The following is a 19364-nucleotide window of genomic DNA, read 5'->3' on the forward strand; positions in this document are numbered from 1 at the left end:
GTGCTTACTACTCTAAATCAAAATAAAAATTAATAGCTAATTTTAAACAACATAAATTTTAATAATATGTTAGCATAATAACATAAAATAAAAAAATAAAAAAATATAGGGCTTTCTTCAACTAGTGACGAACCAATCTATTTTTTTTATAAAAAAAAGAAATATATTGTATTTCAGTTTTGTCTTTTCTCCTTGGTTCATTAAAAAAGATTTTTTGGGTTGTTTAAAAAAACAATTTCTTGTATTTGTTTCGTTAAATTATTTCAAGATATTTTTCAGTTATGATTTTAATTTACAAAATATTTAGGAATTTTTTAATGAGTTAAAAAATATAGTTGCCTCTTCAATTGATTCGCTTTTCACAAATTCCTTTGACTTTTCAATTGATTCGTTAAATTAACGATGATTGATGTATATATATATATGGCTTATCGATCATCGTCAAAATGACATGTCTTGGTATTTTTATTAACTGTTTGTAAATGAAAAAAATATAACATATTTACTCATACCTCTTGAACTCAAAAACATGACAACCAAATTTTGTATTTCCAGGAATGGATCGAAAACCCATTATTGAACTCGAAGAAGGATGGAAATACGCGCAGGAACGGATCATCAAGTGGCTGGAGGACATTATCGAATGCCAACCAGTAGAGCCTCTCAGTTCAGAGAAACACATATTGCTATACAGTATACACTACAATCTATGACATATGTAATCGACGGCCTCCATTTCAATACTCTAAATAGCCTTATGACAGATACATTATCATACTGTCGAAAACTACATAAAATCTACTGGTTGCCGTCCTTAAGAAACAAGCACCATGAATTCTTACTCAGAGAGCTCATCACAAGATGGGACAACCACAAAAATATATCAAATGGCTTTCACGATCCTTCCATTATCTTTATCGTTACTATACTACTAGACACTCTTTTCCTTCACTCTATATATACCGTCGAACTTGCTAGATTCTGTGATTTCATCTTCATGAAGGTGAAAGCTCAGGCCACAGACACTATGATCTCTTTGATCGGTCAAGGATGTGAGGGAGAGCATATTGAAGGATCTGTGTTGAGGAAGGTTCTTGATATTTACGTTGTTGTTGGCACGGATGATTTTAATGGTTACAAACACGATTTTGAACTTCATACGCTTAAAGATACCGCTACTTACTACAGAGTCAAGACGGCAAATTGGATCGCTGGCAACTCGCCCCCAAAGTATATGCATAATAAGGCTGAGAAATCATTGAAGAGGGAACGAGATAGAGTAGTGGGAAAGGCCAAGTATTTGCACCGTATCACAGACAAGAAATTAGTGTAGACTCTTCAAAAAGAGTCCCTTGTCACGAACGCAACCCAGTTGCTTGAAAAGGAAAACTCTGGTTGTCGTGTGTTGCTCAGAGATGATAAGGTTGAAGATCTTTCTAGAATGTATAGACTGTACATTGAAATACACAAAGGTTTGGAACCTATTGCTAATATATTCAAGCAGCATGTTACAACTGAGGGTACAACATTGGCGCAGTAAGCTGAAGCAGAACCCGCTTCTAGAAGTCAAAATAACACAAGAAGTAATAACGGATCATCTGGGGTTCAAGAACAAGTCATTGTGAGAAAATTCATTGGGCTTCAAGAGAAGTACATGTCCTATGTTCAGAGCTAGGTTGAATAGATATGGGTTCGAGTATTTGATACAATATGACATGATACGGTGATATAGCAAATTTTTAAAATTTTAGAATGCAGGTACGGAAATATTTATAATATATATTTTAACATTTAATAATATAGGTACATGTGTTTTGATTTTTAAATAAGAATTTCTAAAGCAATATAAGAATATTTGTAGCAATCAACTAGAATATTAAGTGTTTTACCAAGTTTTTAAGTGATATAATAAAAAAGTATTGGTAAAAAAATCATATTACAAATGTTAGAATATGGGATATGTATATAAAAGTATCCTACAAGTATCATACTGGATATAGATACATTTATTTTTTTGAAGTATCCGTGCTTCATAGGTTAAGGGTTGCTTCATGAATAACACTATCTTCCACAAGGCCATGAAAGAAGCTTTTGAAGTATTTTGTAATAAGAGTGTTGCTGGCATTGCAAGTGTAGAACTTCTTGCTATGTTCTGTGACAATGCTGTTAAGAAAGGTGGTGGAAGTGAGAAGCTTAGTGATGAGGAAATAGATAGAACGCTGGAGAAGGTTGTCAACCTTTTTGTATATAACATTGATTAGGATTTGTTTGCCATTTTTACCGAAAAAAGCTCGATCGGCGGCTACTTTACAATCGGAGCATCAATGAGGTTCATAAGAAGAATATTCTATCAAAGCTGAAGCAGCAATTTGGTACACGGTACACTTCAAAGATGGAGGGGATGATCACAGACTTGGCCATAGCCAGGGATAATCAAACCAGCTATGAAGAATATCTTGTTGAGAATCCAAACATAAATCCTAGGATTGACTTGTCAGTGATTGTTTTCATTAGCTACTGGTTTTTGGCCTAGTTACAAGTCTTTGGGCTGAATCTTCCTTCAAAGTTGGTCAAGTGTGTGGAAGTTTTCAAAGGGTTCTATGAAACAAAAACAAAGCATAGGAAACTCTGGTGGTTTTGGAATGTGTTGAATATTTGAGTCGCATGCTCAAAACCTGATCTGAAAGTAATTAAGAACAGGATTGAAGATCTCATCCTTCGAGACTATCTTGAAAGAGATAAAGATGATTCTAACACCTATAAATATCTGGCTTGATAAATCCCTCTCTCTCTCTCTCTCTCTCTATATATATATATATATATAATATAATATAATTTATATATCTAATATTTTGTGTATTTTTACTTATAGGTACCTTAAGTTTTGAAATTTGAATAATTTATACCTTGCAAGCATCTCTTAATAAAGTTTGTATATTTGAATTATTTTTGTATCTTAATATTTTATATTGATTTTTGTCTTCTTTTTTTTTTTTTTGAGACCATCCGATATTTATGATTTTAGTTTCAGGTTTAAACTAATTTTGAGTACACGCTGAAGTCTTCTTATTGTGATTTTTTCCTCCATTCAAAAGTTTTGAATTGCCTCCTCATTTCTTCTTCATCTTGTTTTTCTTTTTGGGAACCGTTAGATTACACCTACTTAAGTTCCAAAAGAGATAATTAATGACACTTGGGTCTTGACAATTTTTTGAAAAAAATTAGTGACCAATATTAATCTAGATATAGTTGCAACCAAAACTTCTAATTATAAATAGAAAGTTACATTTAAAATTTAAATTTCTTATTTGCAATTTAAACTATTGAAAACCTAACCACAATTAATTCACTTCTTTGGAACTTAATTGTTATTTTCCTCACTTTTTATGGCCAAGAAAATCAGACCCGTTTTCTCTAATTTTAATGCAAAAAAAAAAACTCCCACTTGCCTATGTGCAAGACTTGAATAATTAGTCTTATATATGTTTATTCAATCAAATCAAAATATAAATGGATTTTAATGTGTTAATTGTATTAATAATATGAGTTTGTTATAAAATAAATAATCTGTAAAAGGATCCACATTAAAAACAATCACTTTCAATGTGCAAGGCCAAGTACATAAGCTTTTCCCATTTATTAATACCAATTATTAATCAATTATATGCATTAATATAGGGGCTATTAAGAATGTATTGACGCCAATAATTATTAATCAATTTTAAATGAGACAATATATAAAAAGCGTGGGCGTTGCAGTGCCCTAATTCTAGAGAGTTGCGATAAATTATATAAATATATAATCTCGTTTTTTCATTTTGGAATTCAAACATTAAAAACCTTTAGAAATTTCATGATGATGATATCAAACCATTTAAACAATTTGGACACTATTAGTTATATGTATCAGTATAATCCTATATACTAAAATCCAAACAGCTGTTTTTCTTGATTATTATACTTGTAAATGCAGCCAGTGGAGAATTCAACTTGAAAAATAAATAGAGAAAGAAGGAAGGAAAATAATTTTTTTTGGCCAAATAGAAAGAAAATAACTCAACATTTTTTTTTTGATATAAAAATAACTCAACATTTGAATGTTGACAATGAGAAGGAAATTCTCTAAGTATACGTTTTAGCCCAAACATTATTGGGCCTGGCATGTGGGGCCGCATCACATGGACTAGGAATTGCCAGATGCTGACTAAGAGGGCCGGATATATATGACAGTAACAAAAAGTTTTGGTTTACTCCAAATATATTCTCTTTCTATTTTTAGGCTAAGACAGTTTTTTTTTTTTGATAAAAGGTTAAATATATATTAAAAGAAAGAATTATAGTAAAATGTCTTGACTTTAAAGTATAACTAACAAAACCAAGGGGAAAAACTACATACATAAAAAAATCTCTACAGAAACCACATTGAAAATATGACTCAAATTCCAACAGTAAGACTTGAATTTCTTGGATAATAACACTGGTGAAGTGCTTTCTTATAGATCCGAAAAATATAAAATCCTTTCGAGAGCATAGTTCATGTGTACGCGATCCAAAGACCATTCATAATCATAACAATGATTCGTAACCCACCAAAGAGTAGATCTCAAATATAGAAGAGAAAAAACATTTGTGTAATTTTTTTTAAATAAACATGTATAACCCTCATTCAAAATAGCAAAAACTCAGAGGTACACGACGGCAGCAAAGGCCAAATCAGAATTTTAAAAATAAGCTACATTATTCAAAACTTATAAATTTTCTCTCTCACACACATATTATTTTATATCTATGATTATTTTTTGGTTTCCACATTGGTTGGTCTATAACAGAATTCTCTGTCTATATATAGAATTTTTGGAACCACATAAAAATTAATTTCTACGAATTATAATGTTTGACCCATAATAAAGTTGCTTTAAGATGCATGAAATCGAGTGATTGGAAAATAATTTGTCTTGAAGGTTATAATCAATATTTTAAAAGTTGGACTAGTAATTAAATTGGAAAAGCTAGCATGTTATGGTTTTCAAGATTCAACTGGTTAAACTGATGGCTAAATTAGTGATATAATGAATAAATAAAAAATAATATTATATGTACATATCCAATAATATATGAGAAATGAAATATAAAAATATGAAATAATTTGAAAATAAACTTAGTTAATCCAATTTCATGATTAGTTAATTGATCCATAAAACATGGCACAACCTCTAAGGGTCAGATGAACAAGATGATGTGAATGCAACTTAATTGACACAACAAGACAAATGAAACATTCGATAAAAATTAAACAATTTCTATATCTATATATTAATTATTTTTCTATTCCTAGTTCATTGTAATTCAACCTTTATAATTTTAATTTGGTTATAACTAGGGATGTAAACGGGTGAACATAGGCTACCCGTGGTCTAACCCATTACCCAGCCATTTATGGGTAAACAGGCGCTCATCCGCCCATATACGCTTATACCCGTTTGCACCTATTTTTAAACGGGTGCAAACAGGTATGAGCAAGTACGGGTCACCTGTTTACCTGCAGTAACCACTTTCAAAAATCACTCATTAGAACTTCAAGATCATGGCAAAATTGCAAAAGAAAAAAAGATAAAAAAAAAGGTCTTCACAGTGGTGCTCAAATCCACTTAATAGCATAATTCACAAATATTATTTATTTATAATTAGAGACTGTCTAAGCACAATGTAAAAGATAGTGAGAGGAAGTTGAAGTTAAAGTCATTGCACATTGCACAGATTAATTTAAAGTTGAAGAACGAGGCAAAGCTGAAAGCTCTCTGTCTCTCGTTACTCAAGCCAACGTGGGAGAAGTTAAAGAATATGGTGAAGAACGACTAATGACTACAAACAGCAATGCGAATGACTGGAGCTCTCTTATGATCGTGACCTAGGCTAATGGGAGAAGTTAAAGAACAAGGAAAAGTGCGACTGACTAGTGGTTACTGGCGATTGTGAACAATTATAGCTCTCTCGTGATCGTAACACAGGCAAACAAGGGTGAAGTGCAATTGACGAGTGGCGACTGCGAATGAGTAAAGCTCTCTCGTGACTCAGGCAAATAGGGGAGAAGTTGAAGAACAAGGTGAATGGTGAAGTGCTACTGCGAATGGTAGAACGAGTGGAGTCAGTCACAGGACTTAGGGCACGCACTCACTACTCAGTCACTCATGCAATGTAGAATTGTAGATCCAGATTGCACGAAACAGCAAATTGGCAACGGTTGTTTTTTTTTTTGTTTTTTTAAACTTTAAAGTTAGGATTTAGGGTGAAGTCAGCAATGCAAAATGGTTTTTTTTATGTTCACGAATGATCTGCGCCAAGTGGTCTGGGCTTTTGTTTTTATGTTTGCTTTTTGGGCGGGTGTGTTTTTAATTTACACAAATTCTAGACTAGAGATTGGTGTTTAAGGAGACTAAAAAAAGGAAAAAAGTATACAGTATAAACAGGCAAGTACAGGCCACCCGTAACCTTACTTGTTACCCGCCCATTTATTCATACACGGGTAAATACTCACCCATACTCATTTTTCTTCCTAATTGAATGGGTATGGGTTGACCCATTTTTGAGCAGATATAGGCGGGTCAGTGAGTAAAATGCATATCTCTAGTTGTAACTCAATTGTTGAACTTTATCTCTTATAAATTAGTCCCTATAATTTTAACTAATTAAACATTGGTCCTTATATTTTAAAAAATAAAATTATAAAGATTAAAAATATTTTAAATTTTTAATATTCATGATATTTATAAAGATTAAAAAGGTTTAGTAATTTAAAATATTAGTCATAAATTTTAACATAAATTTAATTTTTATAATTTTATTTTTTAAAATATAAGGATCAATATTTAAATAATTAAAAATATAGGAACTTAGTTGCAAAATTTAAAATTTTAGAACTCAATTACAATTGAGTTAAAACTTTAAATATTGAGTTATAATAAGTTAAAAATTAAAAATTAAATCAATAACGAATCCAAGGGAAGCCAAGAGAGACTGTAGCCTCCATGTTTCAAACTTTCTTTTAGCTCCCTCACTTTTAAATAAAATTTCAGTTATGACCCCCCATAAAAAAGCTTTTGAATTTGTCTTTAGATTAAGTTACAATTAAGTCAAAACCATAAGAACCAAATGATTAATTTTTTTAATGATAACTTGATCCAAAGCTTTTAAAAACTAATAAAATTTTTTTTATTGATGAAATCTTTGTAGAAATATAAAATAGTTTTTGAGATGTTTAGCTAATGATAAAATTGTATGGAATTGGTTTTGTTCCATCCTGGATAAAGTATAAACTTGATTAACACTCTAATACCATTAAAGAAATTATGAGAAAAGAAATGGGGACTGGAAAAGTGCCGTACTTTGTTGATGTGTGGTGTAAACACTGTATTTTGTCCAGACTTTTAAGTGTAAATTAAAAATTAATAACAACACAATAAATAAAATAAAGGAATAAAAAAAGGGGCCTTTTGTGATAATGATAAAAATAATATGTTTTTTTACTCCAAATCCCCTTAATTATGTTCCCATTAAATTTGACTTTTTTTAAAAAGAAAATTTAGAATATTTGAAATCTAGTTTGAGAAAATTATGCTTTGACTAGGATTTATTTTTAATTAATTAAAAAATTAAAATCTAAAATAATGAAAAAAGATTCAAAATAAATATTGCCTTTTTTGTTTAATTCTATTATTACATAATAGAACCCTAGTTAGCACCTATAAAAGAAATAGCTGTGAAGGAGAAAACGAGGAGGATAGAGAAGAGATTTGAGGAGAGAAAAAAGAAAGGAAGGCTGGGAGGAGACGATAGAAAGCATTGGCAAAGTGTTAGAGGTGAATGTTTCTTTTTCATTCCTCTAGCTTTGCGTGTTTAATGGGAAAAACTAAACCTTCTCGAGTCAATATCTAAATTCTATTGAAACTCTTCCCCTATGCACGTACAACCATTGATTTGTGGGCTCCTTATTCTTGAACTTCACATATTTGCTTTTACCCTAGTGTTAGCATCTAGTATTCTAAAGCCTAGGTTCCTTGTATATGTTCTTGGCTTTGCTTCAAATTGCCTCTCCATTGTTTATTGTTTTTCTTTTCTTTTGTTTTGTTTGTTTATTAATTCAAATCACCGTGGATCTTTTGCTGTGAGCTTCTCCTAAAATGGTATGGTACCTAACCTCCTAGAATCATCAATTTATATATAGGAAAGTGCTATAAACCAATATGACGTTGATCCTTCATTTTTCTTATTATTATTATTATTTTACTTTTTCTTTTGATAAAAGTTGTGAGAATAATGTTATTACAATTTATTACATAGTCCTTTTGATAAAATATTCTTCTAATCTTTTTCCCCTCAAAAAATGGGGTAACATGAGTGATATTAAATCACTACAAGTATTTGATACATTGATAACATGAGTGATACTAAATCATTGTGAATTTTAAAAATGTCAAATTTGATACCTTGAATGACAATAAATCATCACAGGTATCAAATTTTATATTTAAAATTTTAAAATTAAATTATTCTATAGAAAATTTACTTTAAAAATTTCTTTAAAGTTTATCATGAATAATACTAAATTGCTGTGTACACATAGAAGCATCAACTAGTGGACTGTAAGTGATACTAAATTACTGTAAATTCTAATATTTATTAAATTTTCCTCTCTTATGCATTATTAAAAAATAATAAAATAATCAAACTTTTAGCATATTTTAGGTTATCCCATAAGTGATACTAAATCACCATAAATTCCTAAAAATATCAAATGAGATACTATGAATGACACTAAGTCATCACAAGTATCTAATTTTATATTTAAAGTTTCAAAATTAACTTATTTTATAGCAAATTCACTTTGAAATTTTCTTTAGGGTTTGCCATGAGTGATATTAAATCACCGTGTGCACTTAGAGTGTCAACTAACAAACTGTAAATGATAATAAATCACCTCAAGTTTTAATATTGGTTATTTTTCTTTTATCTAAAGGTACTTCCTTATGACATTTTTTTATTTAAAAATAAATATAATTATGTAACACAAAATAACCCTCTCTTCATAAAATAAATTAATAAATAATTAAAAGAAAACCTAAATAATAATATTTTAAACTACGTGGACTTTGATCCCTATCATAGGGTACATAAGCCTTAAACTTTGATCCTAAGTTAAGTCCTTCTATGTAAATAAATAATTTATTTTTCTTTATTTTTTATCTTTATTTTTCATGTGCAATAAAGGATAACTAAGATATTATTAAAAGATTAATTAATTTTATATAATCAACTTAAGGTAACCATTCTTATAAATGGATGTCGCAAGGTGCCTAATACCTTCCTCATGCACAACCGACTTTCAAACCCTATTCTAGTTTTTATAGACCATTTTATTAATTTTAAAAAGTTTTTAAAATTATTCTTTTAAATTTTGGTAGTGACTCTTACATTCATCAACCCTCATTTTCTGGGAGATCATGATTTGGGCGTGACACGTGGAGATCTCACTTCAAAGATAAAGCTTTATCACCTATTTCTAATGGAAATTAGAAAGAAGTGTAAGGTAATGAGTTCAACGAACCGTGTTCTCTTGGCTATGATCATCCGCGCTTATGACTGTAGATCAAGTTGTGTTCAGTTTCCAAATTGAGTCGGAATTCAACATGCCGTATCTTAGCACGTCGCTTTAGGACTTCTGGGGTCGTACGTGGAGCAGAGGTATGGATCAAGGTAGGTGGTGTTCTTTGCTGACGGGGGAGGGAAATACATGAAAAATAGGAGAAGGAGGAGGCGGCGGCGTTGGTGGAAAAGGAGGGAGTGACGGTGAAACGAGGGGGAACGAGAAGAAGAAGAATGGGGGGGGGAGAGAGAGAGAGTTTGACAAAGAATGAAAGGGAGAGAAAGATGTAGGGCATGTCATCACTTAGACTCCACATCTAAGGTTTAAACATTCCAGATATCATTTCCATTGGTCAAATTTGAGATTTGAGGATAAACAAATGATGGATTTAACGTCAGGACGGAAAAGCACCCTTTTTAAAAAGTTTAAGGAAAAAATACTTCAAACAAAAATTTAAAATACCCAATGTCTTTGGAGAAAAATTTCAGGGCAAACTTGCCCTTTAGTCCATTTTTTATGCCTTTTTATAAATGATTTGGTGCATATAAGAGGTATATGCATTATATATCTTTGATTTTTGAGGTTGAATATATGTTGCTCACCGTCTTTGAATAGTTTTGTGAATATAAGCTATCATAAAAATATCCATGCTCCAAAGTTCTCAAATTCAAATAGCTATATAGGAATTAATTAACCTTGTCGCATCTAAACTTCAACTTCATCTAATCAAAAAAATAATTTCTTAACCTGTTGGAAAGACACCAAGTAACTTTTCCAACTTAGTTTCTAAAATTTAGAATAAATGCTAGAGACTAGCTTTGGGTTTAGTTACATTAGACATGGCTTTTGGAAGACCTAATTTGTCTTTTGGTTCCTCATGCCTTGTCTCCCTAGAATGTTTAAATTGATTCGACTTCGACATTTAAAATATTTTTTTTCTAGATTTTAGATTTTAATGGAAATTTTTTTTGTTATCCAATCTTGTACAGTTCTATAGAGTGGCAGTAAGCATGACTTATTTGTCAACTTTTTCACTATCACCGTCAAAAAACAAAACTCTACCTCACATGGGATAGCTACTCAAAATCTTAGAAAAAGACTAGATTTATTATCTCATGTTTGTTTTTCAGGTCCTACGCACTCTATATCTAGAGGATTTGTGAATCCCTCCTCTGAAATTATTTCAATATTGAACCTTAGACATATTATAGTTCCGAATCAAATCTCTTTAGAAAGAAGATCTTTTTTCTCTTGGTGATCTTCTCTATCTAATGAATGGAGAGTCTGTTTTGGATCTTTCCTGGTTGAGATCAAACATAAAAATGACATTGGCATAAATGGATAAGATAGTACTTCCCACCAATTGTAGCAGCATGATTAGCTAAAATTTGTCCTTTTTTAATGCATTTACCTCATGACTTGCATGCGTTAAGTATGCCGCCAGCATTCATCTTGAGCTAGGATCATATTAGTAGGTTTTTATTTTCTTTTACTTTCTTTTTTCTAAATTTACCTGCTCATGTGAGTGTAGGATGGACATAAGGAGAAATCTAATTCCTTTTGTGGTTTCAACATTTGTGGTATCCGCAAATTCTAGGTTCCATCCTAGGATGCTATGCTCAACGGCAGAACCACATTGTGATAAGGGATATGGATCACATTCAGTGAAAATGGTGCAATGGCTAGGAAGTGAGGTAATTCTCATTATGTATTTTATCTAATGGCTGGGAAGAAAAAGGTGCATAAAAAGGCTTCTCATATGCAAAATACTTGATCACTTTATATCTATTGTCATTTATAAAAATAATTTTTTTAAATAAATTTGCCAATTGATTTGGACAGTCCATAACTAATTTAAATAGTTCAAATTTAATACTAAAATTTTAATAATTTTTTAAAATAATTATCTAGATTTACTAATGGTTCAGATTTAAAATTTTAATTTGTAATTTTTTTCAATTTTTTTTGTAAAGTTTCAGTTAGGATATTATCATTACTATTAAAATTGTATTTATCAATATAAAAATTATAAAAAAATTAAATTAAATCTAGACCACCTAAAGTATATTAAATAGTCAATTTATAAAATTTTTTTAATAGACCATCCAAATTAAATTTGTACTATTCAAATTAGTAATTAACAAAATTATAATTTTTTTATAATTTATATGATTTTTAATAAATTATAAAAAAATTTTGATAACTAAATTATAAATTTTTTTAATAAACTTGATCGTGTGCTTTGCAGATAAGAAGCTTTTTTTACACACATTTTTCTTTCTAGCCATTAGATAAAATACATTATGAGAATTACCCCACTTCCCAGCCACCGCACCATTTTCAGTGCATGTGATCCATATCTTTGTGATGAAGGGTGTATTTGGAAAAATTATAAGTAAGATATGTAAATTTTGCAATTGTATACTCATAGTGTTTATATTCTGCACCATTTGGACTAATAAAAAATATTTGAGTTAAAAAAGTTATTAGATATGTAATATTTTAGTGATTTAGATACAAAGAGTATACATATTCCTGTTAAATATAATTTTTCAACTAAGTTTAAAAAAAAAGATTATCAATCTATGTTAATATAAATTTTAATCCTAGCATAATTTTTATTTTTTAATTATTATTTTTAAAAAATTAATTTTTAAATTAAATTATCTTGTAACCTGCGCGTCCTGCTTGGGTCACCAGATGCCCACATTAAGAAAATAATATATACTAAGTATAAAAATAAAAACGGATGGTTTCTCATAATGCAGGTCCCACATAATTGAGCCCACCTTGCTGTATGTACATTCTTATTAGGTGAAGTGATTGAAATCTTTCAACTTACACAATAGAAACATTCAAGGATGTATCAATTGAGTCTGGAAAACAGAAGAAGATAGCAATTTTATTCACACATAACGACGGATAAACAACGTACGCAATCAATAATTGAGCCCACGATCAAGCTTCAAGAACATCGTCTCTTCTGCTAGCTGCTCCATTAGATGATCAAGACAGAGATAAAGTTCATATATATTATTACAAACAAGTTAAACCATAAGATTTCAAAAAAAAAATTAATTAATTAATTAACTAAACTATTCACAACGCATCGCACTGTGTAGGATCGAATGAAACGGTCTGCATCTGAACATCATAGTTCACCAACACGTTTTGCTGTTGTATGTTCCCTAATATAGATAAGCCACTTGAAGCTCCCATGGCCAAGCAAGCCACGTTGGAGCTTGAATCAGCCACCATGAAATTCTGAGTAGGAAGCTCCAAATCTGCACCTGTGAAATGGAAAACCAACTTACTGGGAAACTTAGCCTGTGATGATGAATCTGAAGGTAGAGCGAAGCAAAGATCAAGCCCAGTTGAATCTGAAACGTACACTGGTAGATTCGTTTGAGATATGAACTCATTCTTGAGTGCTTCATAAGCTTCCTGCTCCAAGTACGAAATGGTGGTTCCCGAGTCTATGATTACTCCTCCACTTCCATCTTCTTTGATATAAAACACGGATTTATCAATGTCCAATCGAGTTTCACCCACAGATATTCCTTCAAGAGGAAGATAATAGAAAGACGAAAGCGCAGGGTTTTGAAGAAGAGGAGTAGTGAGTAGTTCTTTTGAGCCTTTAACATGAGGAAACGATCCCAGAAACAAAGTGCTTGTTGCAGATTCATCCATGGAAGTTAAACAGTACGAGAATTTGGGTTCTTCTAGCTGAGAAACCAGAGACAAAGGCCCACGACCCAGGCCAACTAGACCCGAAGCCTGATCAAGCCCGTCTCCTTCGTTATCTTCCCCACAACCAAACCCTATGTTCTTAACCGAAGCTTGATCTTTCTTGTCCTCTCCGAAAGTGAAAGTCTCAGAGGCTAGAAAACCCTTGGTGAAGGAATAGTCGCCATAGGAATACAGATAATTGCAGGTATTTTTGTGACAAGAAGAAGAAGGTAACGCAGAGCAGAGATTGCTGGAGCAAGAGAGTTTGGAGAAGGAAGACGAGTATTTGGGATCGAAGATCGGAGTGGGTTGATTGTAACACTGAGAACAAGGCTTACACTGAGTCCAGATCAGATCGCTTCCAGTGTCCAAGACAGCAGGGTAAGATTTTGGTGGCGTTCCTATGGAAAGGGTCAAGAGATAAGCACCCCTTCCGGCATAAACAGGAGCCTCCAGTTGATCAGAACTTTGTGGGATCGAAGAAGACGAAGATGAGGACGAAGCTGCGAGAATCATAGAGTTGAATCTCTGTAACCTGGCTTCCCCACGTTTGATTCCATGTTGAAGACGCTCGAGTTTGGTGAGGTTTTTAGCAGAATCGACATGGTGGAGATTGAGCCTGATGGGTGATCTGATCAAAGCGCGCGATCTAGAGGTAGAAGATGAAGGATGAACCAGGAAAAGCAGTACAAACAGAGCCACCAATGTGAACAGAGACGAGGATGATGAAGATGGGAATGGAGAAGCCATGGGAGGCGTTAATGGAGGAGCAAGGAAGAGGAGTGAGAGAGTGAGGATTATAAGTTAGAGAAATAGGTTAAGAGTCAAGAGAGGTTGCATGAGGAAGATAAAGCGTTGATATCAAGAGAGAGATGTGAGAGGGAAACAAATGAATCAAAGAGGCTTATACTTAAGCTTAAGCTAAGGAACCTCACACAGTTTCGCATCCTACAAGATTGTTAGGTTTTGCTATGCCTCAGATCCCGGTGAGTCCCTAGCTTTTAGTAGAATCTGTTTCTTCTCCGTACTCTTAATAATATTACCACGGGAATAGATCCTCAGAATTGAGAATTTACTATAAATTTCAGGAAGTTTACCTTTTTAAAGAAGAGGGACAAAATAATAAAGTGAGGAAAAATATCAAACAACAAAAAACTTCACAAAAATTCATGATCTCAACTTTTAGAAGATTTGCTTCCTGGCAAATATTACCAATTTACCATAATATTTGTAATGTTGCATGTCATTTTTCTTTTTCATTTTACAGATTAATGTGTCTAACCTCAACTTCCCCCGTCTCTACTCAAAACGCTATAAAATGTTTGATCTAACTATATATTATTCCTTTCTGTTAAAACAAAAAGGAAAATAATAGGAAAGATCTCCTAAAACATATACTCACTCCGTTCAAAAATGTAAGGTATTTTTTGAGGGATTGAATGTTAAAAAATGTAAGACATTTTTTGCCTTTTGATGTATAATCATTGTCTTTTTTTCAAAAGTATTCATATTCATAATGACTTTATATTTATTATAGAGTATTTAATAGGGATAAATATGAAAAGATAGTGTTAGTTTGAAAGTAGATAACTATTTTATTGAAGATGAAATTTGATTAAAAAGGCTTTACATTTTTAAACGGAGAGAGTAAATGACAATGAAGTCTTGCAAGATGTGGTAATTTTTTTGATATTATTGTCTTCTTTGAAATGACTCTAATACCTTCAATTTAAAATAAAAAGGTGGGTAGAGCGGAATTTGTTACTTGCTTTTGTTTTAGTCACTGCCAGAATAAAAGTGATTATTATTTAAATTAAAATAGTCACTAATATTTACAACATTTTGACTTCAATAATTAAAAAATTAGCAAAGGAAAAGTTGCAATTACTAATCGCATTTTAGTCATTGCCATATATAAGAAAGACAATTATTACTTAAACAAAAATAGTTACTGATATTTAAAACACTTGCACTCTAATGATTAAAAATTGCAGAGTGAAACTTATTACTTGTTATATCCCATTTTAGTCACTGTTAAGAGAAAAGTAATTATTAGTTAAATCAAAGTAGTTATTGCCTATTTTTTTCATTTTAAATTAAGGCCAATATAATCATTTCACAAATGATATTAATGTTAGAAAGGTTTTAAGAGACTTGAGAAGAATGATCATATTTTGTAAGATCTTATTGTTATTTGCATATTTGAAAAAGAGTTTTTTTCCATTTTTCCTAAAAAAATCTATATATGATTCCTTTATATGTAGTAATTTGGTGCACTTATACGTCCGGAATTTTTTAGCTATAGTATTTTATATGATACGATATTGATTCTTCCAAAGCATATTTGTAGGATCTTCGTGTCATACTTAGAAACAACTTGCAAATTTCGGTTGAATTATCTTTTTACTAGCTAGATACAAACTCAACTCAAATAAAATCCTTCTATTCACAACATACTGATAATTATTATAGATGAAATTGTTAAATTTAATATCTTATAATTTGCCAACATATATATTCTTGGTGTAGGGTAAAAGTAACGATACAAGAACAATCATTACATGTGTGTCAGTGTGTGTAATCTTTCTTTCGCAGAAAAGTTTGAATTGTACGCATGGATGGCGAAAATAGCAAGTAGGTTACTGATCCTTTTTTCCAGTTAGGTGAGAAAAGGTGCAGACAAAGATATTGTCCTTATCTTTCTTTCTCAGCGCGCTTCTTTTTCACAATCTACACACTCACGCACAGGGCGAGTGAAGAAGTTTTGATAACTAAGGCAAATTATTAGTGAAGCATTGCAAGTCTAATTGCCCCTTTCAATTTTTTTGGTACAAAATCATATATTAAAATATTATAATATAGTAATTCTAATAAAATACTAGATTAATTTGATAGATAGATGAAAATTAGTGTTGACAAAGCACTCTTACTCTATCTTATGTGCATATGTATAATAGGCGCATTAAAAGAAAAAAAATTGGAGGTCTAAGGCAATTGCCTCGCTTGCCTTATGGCTTACACACCACCATGTATATATATATATATATATATATGGCATATGGCATTTTGTAACTTCTACTCTACACCTTAACGTAATGATGCGTCACATGAATATATTTTCTATTATTGTGCGGTAAAGCTTTATATATTTGTTTGATCCAAAGAAGAAAACATGAACTAAGCTTTATATTCTTTTTCGTCCATCACCTCACGTTACTGTATTAAATAAGTTAACCCATTAAAGATGGTCTGGGAAAAATCATTTTCTCTACAATAGAATTTCCCTAATTCCCATCCATTCAAAGCATGTCAATATTCATAGGAGCTCACCTTCATTAATTATCGGGAAGTTATATTTAAGGACCTATGAGATAAATTAATAAATTTTAAATATTTGAAAAATTAAATTTTTTATGAGAGATCGAAGTTATCATTGAAATCTTCTAAAATTATTACCATTTTTGTAGAATTATAATTTGATCTTTTAATTAAGATAACAAAATTGTTTTATATTTGTAATTTTGAGAAAAGTGAGAATTTTAAGAATGACTTGGAATACTTTTCAAAATTAAATGGTAAATTTATTCTTGACAAAATTTAAAAAACGATAATTTTAAGAATCACTAGGAATAATTTTCTAAAATCTTTTACAAGAGGCATGTTGGGTCCATATATATATATATATATATATCAATAAAACACAAATATATATAATTAAATTTTTTTTAAAATGTTGATATTAATAATCATATAAGATATAAAATATGCATGAAGATACGGGGATACACAACATTAACAATGCCGTTTACTTTTCAAATCCTTCGCAGAACAAAGATTCAGACCTAGCCAACTAGCTTTGTGCTTAAAATAATAGGAATCTTTTCTAGATATCTTAGATATTTGCCTTTGTGAGGGATTTCTATCTCAAAATAAACACACATTCTTACAGCGGAAGATTGTGGAAAGCAGTTACAAACAGAGATGAAAAAGATTGTGGAAAGCAGTTACAAACAGAGATGAAAAAGATAATGGAGTTTAACAGGGAAATATATATCATTATCAACAAGTTCAGGGAACAAAGATAACAAAAGCCATATGGACCAAAGAAAACAGAAGCATGAAAGGTAAGAATTTAATCAGTTCCTTCCCTATCTCTGCAAATAATCACAGTTTTGGTCAGAGAAATCAGAACTAATAGATGCAGCCTTTTTACAAGCCAGAAGCTGAACCATATATAAAGCCAGAATATTATACATCCGCATTGAAGAAATTCTCCTGTATGATCTCTGCTCAGAACTTTGGCTACAGAGAGGGTATTGCCAGACTGAGCTGTTACATTCTGATTTGCACAATTGACCTTCCAAAATTTAGCAAACCCCTGCATCGTCTATTGCAGTACTATTACATTCTCCTATGGAATTTAATGAGCAATATATATTACATATTCATGGTTTATCCATACAAAACTAGCTCTTTATGATCCCTAAAATCAACAAAAACTTCACATTTAAACGGATAAGCAAGTCAAATTATTAAGACTCGGCGTTTGATTCCGTCTCAGGCTCTTCATTTGTCCCGCCAACTTGCAGCAATTGCATGGTACGAATAATCTCTAATTTGTTTAGAAATTCTTCCTCCTTCCTTCCCAATGCAGTTATTGAAGCTATTAATTCGTTCTCCCTTTCACTTCTAATTCCTTCAACAATCTCCTTGCACATATGTTCTCGAACCCTTTGCCCTTCATCCTGAAACGATATATAATACATAATGCCCATCATCACCAAACAGCTCTCACAAAAAAAACACTACTGGTTAGTAACAAACAATTAATTAACAGTTTAAAGTTAATTACTTCATAAGGAAACTTTAAATATTAAATCACAAATTACCATACCCCACCCCTATATATGTCCCAGTCTTATTATATATGTGAACGTTTGTGTAAAATATATATATGCTCTACAAATGCATGATCAAGGACCGTAGAAGTTTGATCCACATGTGCTTAAGTACTTGTTAGTTTATTGCCAGTAATCATATCATATACTTGAATGGCGTAAAATATAAATGTGATTATAATACTATGTGCGATCATATATATATATATATATATATATATATGTTTATAGTCGGCAGTGTCAAGGCCAAAGTAATGTGAACCCTCCACACGAAACGGATGCCTACCTTACGCGATTGTTTAAAGAATGATGAGCCACATTATGTCACAATTTTTTTCCTTCCTTTACACACACACACACACACACACACTTACAATATCAACTGAAGGATCTTCGATTATCCTTTGAAATCGGGCTTCCAAGTCATCTAATATGCTATTCTTTAGCTCTAATATGGCACTCAAAATGGCTCTCAAAGTTCTACGTTTTGCGAGCCTTCTTTGGTGTTGTCGCTCATAACTACCCAACATGCTCAGTTCTTTATTCGTTTCGCGGCTGCCACCATGAGAGATATTTGTGCGTTAACAGTACTGAAAGATAAACGCACAAAAAGACTTGAAGCATAATTGATACGATTAAATAACGGGGTAGTGCAATTTGGAAATTCTTATGGTCAAGAATTGGTAATTCGGTAACAAAAGAATTCTTTATCATTCATAATTTCTCTTGAATTCAAGATTGAGAAACGTCAAAATTCAAACAACCAAAATTCTACAAAAGAACCTAAAATTTAATGAACTGAAAAAAATCAAACAGCTAGCAAACAAGCCAAGTCTTGAGGGAATAACGAGAGAAATTAAAGAAAGATCACATTAATATATAACTTTCAACAAGTATACATAAATAATCATGCATTGCATCAAGAATCGTAAATGTTAGGCATGTTTCCGAAAACTCACCCAGATAAGCTTTTAGACCTGCGTTTGCTCCTGCGATCCACCGTAGAAGCATCCCTTCGGTGGAGTCCGTAAGTGGGAAGCGAGCTCCAACTGCGACGTAACATCGCTAGCGCTTCTGAATTTCCACACAAATAAGAG

General features: G+C 31.5%; 2 protein-coding genes and 1 pseudogene across 2 annotated transcripts; 1 reads left to right on the forward strand and 2 right to left on the reverse strand.

Annotated features, from left to right (window-relative positions):
* Positions 1-557: 557 nt before the first annotated feature.
* On the forward strand, positions 558-2659 carry LOC129309004 (cullin-1-like; annotated as a pseudogene).
* Positions 2660-12478: 9819 nt separating this feature from the next.
* On the reverse strand, positions 12479-14251 carry LOC129308134 (aspartic proteinase nepenthesin-1-like). Its single transcript, XM_054949164.1, has one exon. The coding sequence runs from the start codon at positions 14117-14119 to the stop codon at positions 12740-12742; it is 1380 nt and encodes a 459-aa protein (XP_054805139.1). The 5' UTR covers positions 14120-14251; the 3' UTR covers positions 12479-12739.
* A 3650-nt stretch (positions 14252-17901) lies between these two features.
* Positions 17902-19364, reverse strand: LOC129309005 (uncharacterized). The gene is made up of 3 exons (XM_054950353.1): positions 19227-19364; positions 18642-18822; positions 17902-18114 (listed from the first exon to the last, which is right to left on the reverse strand). Exons 1-3 carry the CDS (start codon positions 19328-19330, stop codon positions 17902-17904), a joined length of 498 nt encoding a protein of 165 aa, XP_054806328.1. The 5' UTR covers positions 19331-19364.

This window comes from Prosopis cineraria, unplaced genomic scaffold (genome assembly GCF_029017545.1).
Source record: "Prosopis cineraria cultivar Desert tree isolate PC_DT_omini unplaced genomic scaffold, ASM2901754v1 PC4, whole genome shotgun sequence".
Taxonomy (NCBI): Eukaryota; Viridiplantae; Streptophyta; class Magnoliopsida; order Fabales; family Fabaceae; genus Prosopis; species Prosopis cineraria.

What these genes read in the sequence shown, in the direction of transcription:
- LOC129308134 (XM_054949164.1), bottom strand. Translation starts at nt 14,119, where the DNA reads ATGGCTTCTCCATTCCCATCTTCATCATCCTCGTCTCTGTTCACATTG.
- LOC129309005 (XM_054950353.1), bottom strand. Translation starts at nt 19,330, where the DNA reads ATGTTACGTCGCAGTTGGAGCTCGCTTCCCACTTACGGACTCCACCGA. An exon ending in AGGTCTAAAAGCTTATCTGG is followed by an intron (nt 18,823 to 19,226) that starts GTGAGTTTTCGG and finishes TCATGGTGGCAG; the next exon opens with CCGCGAAACGAATAAAGAAC. An exon ending in AAGATCCTTCAGTTGATATT is followed by an intron (nt 18,115 to 18,641) that starts GTAAGTGTGTGT and finishes ATATCGTTTCAG; the next exon opens with GATGAAGGGCAAAGGGTTCG.